This window comes from Trachinotus anak, unplaced genomic scaffold (genome assembly GCF_046630095.1).
Source record: "Trachinotus anak isolate AG129_WGS33_773 ecotype Australia unplaced genomic scaffold, CSIRO_AGI_Tana_v1 ptg000008l, whole genome shotgun sequence".
NCBI lineage: Eukaryota > Metazoa > Chordata > Actinopteri > Carangiformes > Carangidae > Trachinotus > Trachinotus anak.
The window spans coordinates 1,481,900-1,490,872 of NW_027273859.1; the positions used below are offsets into that span (position 1 = coordinate 1,481,900).

The following is an 8,973-nucleotide window of genomic DNA, read 5'->3' on the forward strand; positions in this document are numbered from 1 at the left end:
GGTTTTTGTACAAGTGTTAAGTGTTCTTAATTAAATTAAAAGTTGAGGTTAGTGGTGTTGACGTTAAAGTCATGCGACCGCGGTGTAGTTTGTTTATAGCCTAACATTATCTCTTTACTTCTGGCGATTGTATTTAGCCTTAAAAATCATAAAGTGGTGTTCATTTGTGAAGATTATCTTCCTGAACAAAGTACAATAAACCTTTATTTCTTTCACAGATTTTATGTTCTGCAGTAATCCAAAAAACTGTGGAAAAAACCCTTTGGCTTATAATACATCCATGCTTTACATCCATTGGCTTTTTGTCGGAACCAGTGTGTTATTTTCCGGGTTGACTTACAAAATACGTCATCCCTGCAGCACTCCATTGCGCATGACGAGTCGCTAGGTACAATGGCGCCTCTAGACCTGGATAAATATGCAGAGATTGCAAAACAGTGTAAATACCTTCCAGAAAATGACCTCAAGGTAAATGTGGCTTTATAGAAATCTGTTTGATAAAGACAATTGATTCGTTTATAATAGTAACCGTAGCTCACTGCTGTTTTGTGTTTTAACAGTGTAACTAGCTAACGTTAGCTTCAGGTAACATTTGTTTCAGCTAGTTAGCCTGCTGATTTAATTTCTTAGCCGGGAGGTCGACACCGTTGAATAGTTAGTTTATTTTACTGTAACCCGATACAAGCCCAACTGTCCTATTCCGTGTTACTGAAGCAGGAGTCAGGATGAGCTGCTTTGGCATGTCATTGTCTGCCGACGTTAAAATCACCTCATCCATCCTGGTGACTTGATGTAGCGGACTGTAGTTACATTAGGTTGACAGCTGATTGTTACCGGCGCTGACTGTAAGTGTATTTGGCGCATTTGACGCCAGCTCTCCGAGGAGAGACACACCGTTTCATTAACAAAGTCGCGTTTCATTCCTGATCACACATTGCATCCCAGACGTGCAGACGTAGTTCAGAAAGTCCTTGGGATAATGTACTACTCTTTTACCCCGGAATAATCTCTTATAATAGTTAGAAATTATTCAGTAAATATATAATTACTGTTGGTAGGAAGAACAGTGATGTTAACCTATTTGTCAACATTTTGAATAGAGTTTGGCGCTGCGAGCAGTATTGTAACAATGAAGGCAATAGAGTAAATGTGGCACCATATTTACTGTAAGTGGCTTTTAACGGGAGACCATCTTGTGATGGGACCACACCAACATCAACAGATAGACGTTCCGACCGCTGAGTATGCAGAAATCATTACTACATTGTTACTCGAGTATCCATACATGTGGGTGTGACCACGCCCATCCTCGACCACGCCCTTTGTTTTGATCTCAACTACACACCTGTAAAGTTTTGTAACTGTGTCTTCCACAGTTGTGATGGTATCATTGTGACAAAATCTCTCCACAATCAGACAGACATATAAACACCTGCCAAAGTCCTCAAAACCACCTCTATGGTAGTTCCTGCTACAATAGGTGTCTTCATGGCCACATTTTGCCATATGATACACACACACACACACACTGAGTGAAAACCATACACTGTTAGTGCAGTCATCAGGAAGGTCTCAGGCAGTCAGAAAGACTCAGCACGAGCTAGTAACAAGTCCAAATTTGCAATCAAATAAATAATGAAATTAATAAAGTTAATTTTTATCTGTGTAATCTTTTTTTTTCCTGACGTTGCAAGCCACTAATCAGTGTGAAAAGGTTACACACCCAGTGTGAATGTGTACACCCTCACACTGATTAGTTGTGTTATCAGTATTACACTGTGTTATATAATATATGATATATAAATCCATATGTAGCACAGGGGCGCAGTGGCTGGCATCATTTTTAATTACCCATTATTCCCCAACCTACTTCAAACAGTATTTGCTGTTTATTTATGCTTCAAGCAAGTAAAACCTTTTTATTTTGATAATCCTGATGTAGTTCCTTTAACACCCTGCTAGAGGAAAGGGCTTTCCTGGGACTGACTGTAATTACTATTATCTACCCAGTACAGTTTGGGCTGTTACAGTAATTGCTACCTGATGATACAATTTAAGGTCTTCTTACAGGTCCTCTCTCTGGAGTTTTTAGGATGTTAGTCTGTGCCAGTCACAGTTACATGAACACATTCTGGAAACTCTGCATTGTAGTTATTCTTTCCAACAGGATCTCATCAGTCTTGATGTCAGTGGACAGACTTATGTCCCATGACAACTACATGATATTTCAGAGTCTTTTCCCTGACAGTAACAGTAAGAAGCTCTTGGGGAAACACTGAACACTTTTTCACACCTCTGTTGTGGAAATTGCCACATTTAAAAGCACTGAATACTGTTGTGAAATGATGGCTGAACCTTTATCACTTATGTCTGTGTATTAAATTTTCATCTGCACAGAGGTTATGTGACTACGTGTGTGATCTCCTGCTGGAGGAGTCCAATGTCCAGCCTGTCTCTACTCCTGTAACAGTGTGTGGGGACATACATGGACAGGTAAAAACCACGTCTCAAAGCAATAAGTGCAAGGATACATTGTTTTCCTTAATACTGCTAAGCAATGTTTTTAATGGCACAGTTTACACAGTGTGTAAGATCTGATGTTTATCTCTTTGTGTCTTAGTTTTATGATCTTTGTGAACTCTTCCGAACCGGAGGCCAGGTTCCAGACACAAATTACATATTTATGGTTTGTATATTTAAATTAAGTTGTCTTCATTTTAACTGCTGTGTGGCACAGTGCTGGTGATGCTCCTCTGTCCTCTGCAGGGCGACTTTGTAGACCGTGGATACTACAGTCTGGAGACATTCACCTACCTGCTGGTGCTGAAAGCCAAATGGCCCGACCGCATCACACTTCTCCGTGGAAACCATGAGAGCAGACAGATCACCCAAGTTTATGGCTTTTATGGTGACATGATTCGTGGAGGATGATGAAGACCAGACTTCATTATTACTGACACACACTTTGACTTGAAATAAGTGAGGGTTTTTTTGTCTTACAGATGAGTGCCAGACCAAGTATGGGAACGCAAATGCGTGGCGTTACTGTACCAAAGTGTTCGACATGTTAACAGTTGCAGCTGTAAGTATAGAAGTGTTGATGATGAATTAGTTCAAATGATGTAAGAAGACTGATATGTGACCTGATCAATAATTGTCCGTCATGCTGTGAAAACCTGGAATCAGGCTTATGATGATAGTTGATGTTTAGTATGTGATACCACTATCTGAGCTGAAAGATATGAAACCTGCTGCTGGGCTTTTCACAAACTAATATCTTATTTAGGTTAAATATTGAATTTTAATCACTTGTTTTGTGGCTCTGCCCTGTGTAGATAAATCTGTCATAGACTGCTAAGGGAAGGCTCGCATGTGTCTTTTTCTACAGTGAGATCACTTTGGAAAGACAGTTTTATATTTGTGTAAACATGAGGAGTTGATTTCTGCTCCAGCAATAAACTTCACATTTCATAATTCCAGCTTCACCTTTTTTAGAATCCAACCTGAAGCTCCCAAAGCTATAACATCAGATATGTTCTGTCATCAAAACAAGCATCTTGGAAGTAGTCAGTTTGTTTTTGCATGGCATCCCATGTTTTTTGTTTAATTTTGAAAATCCCACTTTCCTCAGTTACTGTCCTATAGATCTACTAAATTCTAAATAAAATATAAAAATGATGATGATGTGATTTTTCTTGGGGTTTGTACCAAACAGGCATCTTCCTTTACATCTGTAGAATATGATTTGTAGGCCGGGGGCCTCTCTGTAGCAGCACAACGCTTCATTTGTGGTCTTTTATTAAAAAAAAAAAAAAAAAAAATGGAGCTCCTCTGATTTGGATATTTCACTTGGCCATTGTTTTTGATTTTGATAATATTTTGATTAATTGTGCAGCCATAGTTTCGTGTGACACCCATCGACAGGTTACCATGGTTTCTGTCTTACAAACAGCAGCACAACCATCTGAAAGTGCAAAGTGAAAGTTCAAGTTAATACATTAGTTGTCCCTGAGAGCTGGTGTTAGTCCTGAACCCAGCAGGTCACAGTCTCCCTGCTTTCATCAGGTTTACATGTTTGATGTCCTAACATTTGTATTTTGTGTTGTTTTCTGTCAGCTGATGGACGAGCAGATCCTGTGTGTCCACGGAGGCCTCTCCCCAGACATTAAAACCTTGGATCAAATTCGAACCATAGAACGGAACCAGGAGATCCCCCATAAAGGAGCGTTTTGTGATCTGGTGTGGTCAGACCCTGAGGACGTGGACACATGGGCCATCAGTCCGAGAGGAGCTGGTTGGCTCTTTGGTGCAAAGGTCACAAATGAGGTGAGTTACTTTAACCTTTGTTGAGTTCAATTCAGTTCAATTCAATTTTATTTGTATAGCGCCAAATCATAATATACATTATCTCAAGGCACTTTACAGGGTAAGGTCAAGACCTTACTTTGTTAAAGAGAAAAACCCAACAGTTCCCACAAAGAGCAAGCACTTGGCGACAGGGGGGAGGAAAAACTCCCTTTTAACAGGAAGAAACCTCCAACAGAACCGGGCTCAGGGTGGGCCTCCAAAACCCAACCGGTCGAGGCAGACAGCCTCGACCGGTTGGGTTAAAAAGAGGGGGTGGGGGGAGGAGAGAGGAGAGAAGAGAGAGAGAGAAAGACCAGTAACAGCTGTGTAGGTAATGGTGTTATCAATAATAATGACAGGTAACAGTGGTTAATAGTAAAGATGAGTAGTGGTGGATCTGAATCCTGCTGCTCCCGAGGCAGAGATACCTGCAGAGTGAGGACAGAGAGAGGGAGAGAGAGGAGAAGCACAAACTACGGGAGAGAAAAAAAATACAAAGTTAATGGCATGAAGTCATCGAGAGAGAGAGAGAGAGGGAGAGAGACAGAAATAGAGAGAGAGCGCCCAGTGAATCATGGGAATCCCCCAGCAGTCTAGCTCTATAGCAGCATAACTAAGGGATGGGTCAGGACATACCCGAGCCAGCCCTAACTATAAGCTTTACTAAACAGGACAGTTTTAAGCCTGATCTTAAAGGTACAGAGGGTGTCTGCCTCCCGAACCCACACTGGGAGCTGGTTCCACAGGAGAGGAGCCTGATAGCTGAAGGCTCTGCCCCCCATTCTACTCTTACAAACTCTGGGAACCACAAGTTGACCTGCATTTAGAGAGCGAAGTGTCCTATTGGGAAAATAGGGAACTATAAGCTCTCCAAGGTACGATGGTGCCTGACCATTAATGGCTTTGTAGGTGAGGAGGAGGATTTTAAATTCTATCCTGGATTTTACAGGGAGCCAATGCAGAGAAGCTAACACAGGAGAGATGTGATCTCGTTTCCTAGTTCCTGTCAGTACTCGTGCTGCCACATTTTGGATCAATTGGAGGCTTTTTACTGAATTTTTGGGACATCCTGACAATAAAGAGTTACAGTAGTCCAGTCTTGAGTTAACAAATGCATGAACTAGTTTTTCAGCATCCTTTAGACACAGAATGGGTCTGATTTTTGCAATATTGCGCAGGTGGAAGAAGGCTGTCCTAGAGACTTGCTTTATATGTGAAGTAAAGGACAAGTCCTGGTCAAAAATGACACCAAGGTTTCTGACTGTAGCACTGGAGGCCAAGGTAATGTCATCCAGAGTCAGTATATTTTCACATAGTGTATCTCTGAGGTGTTTTTTGCCAATTACAATAACTTCAGTTTTGTCTGAATTTAAGAGTAAGAAATTACTGGTCATCCAGGTTTTTATGTCCTTAAGACACACCTGAAGCTTGGCTACCTGGTTAGTCTCACCTGGCTTCATGGATAAGTACAACTGGGTGTCATCTGCGTAACAATGGAAATTTATCTGGTGCCTCCTAATAATGTTTCCAAGAGGAAGCATATATAGACTGAAGAGTATTGGTCCTAGCACCGAACCTTGTGGAACTCAATGACTGACTTTTGTGATGATAGAGGAGTCATTATTAACATGAACAAACTGGACTCTATCTGACAAATATGACTTAAACCAGCTTAGTGTGGTTCCTTTGATGCCGACCATATGTTCTAGTCTCTGTAATAAAATCTTATGATCGATGGTGTCAAATGCGGCACTAAGATCTAGTAGGACAAGTATAGAGACAAGTCCATTGTCTGAGGCTATGAGGAGATCATTGGTAACCTTAACCAGAGCTGTTTCTGTGCTATGATGGACTCTAAAACCTGACTGAAAATCTTCAAACAAACCATTTCTGTGCAAATAATCACATAACTGGTTTGCAACAACCTTCTCAAGGATTTTGGAAATAAAGGGGAGGTTGGATATAGGTCTATAATTGGCTAAAACATCAGGATCAAGAGTAGGCTTTTTAAGTAGAGGTTTAATTACTGCAACTTTAAAAGCCTGCGGTACATAACCAGTTGATAAAGATAAGTTAATCAGACTTAATATAGAGTTGTCGATTAAAGGAAAAACTTCTTTGAACAGCCTTGTTGGAACAGGGTCTAGAAGACAAGTCGATGGTTTAGATGACGAAACTGTTGAAGCGAGCTCAGAGAGATGTACAGGAGTAAAACAGTCAAAATATAAACCAGTTACAGTGGACTCTGAGGCTGCTGAACTGGACAGTACATCTGAGCCAGCTGTGGGGAGGAGATGGTGAATTTTTCCTCTAACAGAGACAATTTTATTTGTAAAGAAGCTCATAAAGTCATTACAACTGAGGGCTAAAGGAATAGATGGATCAACAGAGCTGCGACTGTCTGTCAGCCTGGCTACAGTGCTGAACAGAAACCTGGGATTGTTCTTGTTTTCTTCTATCAATGATGAATAATAGGATGTTCTGGCTTTACGGAGGCTTTTTTTATACGCCAATAGGCTGTCTTTCCAAGCCTTTAGAGATTCTTCCAGGTTAGTAGAACGCCATCTTCTTTCTAGTTTCCTTGAATTTTGCTTTAAAGCTCGTGTTTCTGAGTTGTACCATGGAGCTAGCCTTCTCTGACTCACTACCTTCTTCCTCAGAGGGGCCACAGTATCTAGAGTTGCACGCAGTGAGGCTGCTGTACTGTCAACAAGATCATCAACCTGTGTGGATATGAAGTTAAGAGAGCTGTTCCCTACTGCATTGATACATGGCAGTGGGCTAAGTACTGATGGGATCCTTTCTTTAAATTTGCTAACGGTATTGTCAGACAGACACCTGCTGTAATAGATTTTTTCCCCAGATGCTGTGTAGTCCATGACTGAAAACTCAAATGTTAACAGAAAATGGTCAGATAAAAGAGGGTTTCTGGGAGAAACTGTTAGATATTCAATGTCAATCCCATAAGTCAGAACCAGATCAAGGGTATGGTTAAAAGAGTGAGTGGGTTCATTAACATGCTGAGAGAAGCCAATTGAGTCTAATAATGAATTAAATGCAATACTCACTTTCAGCATCTACATGAATGTTAAAATCACCCACCATGATAACTTTATCTGTGCTGAGAACTAACTCAGATAAAAAGTCTGAGAACTCAGATATATATATATATATATATATATATATATATATATATATATATATATATATATATATATATATGTGTGTGTGTGTGTGTGTGTGTGTGTGTGTGTGTGTATATATATGTGTATATATATATATAAAATTTACTTTTTGGTCAGTCTGTGATCTACACATTGACTTCCTCCCATCTCTGTGAATATGACAAGGACACAGCATTAGATTACCGATGTCACCTTGTATCTACAGAACCTCTGGGTATCAAAGAAAAGAGAAAGAAAATTAGGTGATATGTATTCACGTTTGTTTTTTTACATATTTAATGTCTAATGTCTGTATATCTAATGTCTCTTTCTATCTACCAAAAAACCTGCAGTTTGTTCACATCAACAACCTGAAGCTGATCTGTCGGGCGCACCAACTCGTCCACGAAGGCTACAAGTTCATGTTTGACGAGAAGCTGGTCACAGTGTGGTCGGCTCCCAACTACTGCTATCGCTGCGGCAACATCGCCTCCATCATGGTCTTCAAAGATGCGAACACGAGAGAGCCAAAGCTCTTCAGAGCAGTGCCTGACTCCGAAAGAGTCATCCCCCCCCGAACAACAACTCCATATTTCCTGTGAGCACATTAAAACTGAAACAATACCGCCGCTTGTTCAGTGCACAGATATTGAATAGGACAGCGGAATCAGCACTTGTAAACCCATATAAATTCTGTATAGTGCATTTAGAGTATTTACAGTGCATTTCCTGGTGCCAACTGTCAGTTGTTATTCCCACTCTGTGCATATAATGCCATTATTCTGCAGCTTAAATCACATTGAGACATTACAGCCAAGTAAGTTAGCTCAGTAGCTTTGCTGTGCTGTTGACATGTCTGAGAGGAAGGATTAACAGTACACAACTGACACCTGTAAAATGTTCATATTTATAAATCTCAGTTTTACTTTGCAATAAAAATTCACTGAGCAAATTGCAGGTGCAGTATTACATACAACATTTCCTTTTATTTTGTTAATGTAATGTATTAAATCTGGATGTAAGATAATAAAGCACTGCAGAAAAGCAAAAACTGCATCTATTCTGACAAATTTCAGTGGCGTTATACAGTTTGTGTTATTATGTGATCTTATAGATAAACATGTAAACATGAGTTGTGTAAAAAACAAAATATACCTATATGTTAGAAGTTTGAGGATTGTGATGCCTGTGGTACCTTAAAAAAATCTCTGTAATTTTCAGATTTTGAATTAGCTCTTGTAATTATTATTATTATTTTTCTGTGTCACCATGCTGTTTTTAAATAAAGAAAAAAACTAAAATGTCTGACATTATTACCTGGGTGAGGGGGAGTGAGGAACTACACTAAATCAGAAAATAAATTATAGTATTGAATAGTAAATAACATTATCTTTTGTCCTTATTGTTAAGAAGGACTGCATTCATCTTGCTCCTATTCTCATTAAACTTGACCATACAGCAC

General features: G+C 39.9%; 1 protein-coding gene across 1 annotated transcript; it reads left to right on the forward strand.

Moving 5' to 3' along the window:
- Positions 1 to 317: 317 nt before the first annotated feature.
- On the forward strand, positions 318 to 8,812 carry LOC139623532 (serine/threonine-protein phosphatase 6 catalytic subunit). Its single transcript, XM_071481810.1, has 7 exons — positions 318 to 468; positions 2,398 to 2,493; positions 2,621 to 2,686; positions 2,767 to 2,908; positions 3,003 to 3,082; positions 4,117 to 4,326; positions 7,865 to 8,812. Exons 1-7 carry the CDS (start codon positions 394 to 396, stop codon positions 8,111 to 8,113), a joined length of 918 nt encoding a protein of 305 aa, XP_071337911.1. The 5' UTR covers positions 318 to 393; the 3' UTR covers positions 8,114 to 8,812.
- The last annotated feature ends 161 nt before the right edge of the window (positions 8,813 to 8,973 follow it).

Coding starts and splice junctions, on each gene's coding strand:
- LOC139623532 (XM_071481810.1), top strand. CDS start 394: ATGGCGCCTCTAGACCTGGATAAATATGCAGAGATTGCAAAACAGTGT. Junction 2,909..3,002: donor CCAAGTTTATGGCTTTTATG/GTGACATGATTC, acceptor TTTGTCTTACAG/ATGAGTGCCAGACCAAGTAT. Junction 3,083..4,116: donor ACATGTTAACAGTTGCAGCT/GTAAGTATAGAA, acceptor GTTTTCTGTCAG/CTGATGGACGAGCAGATCCT.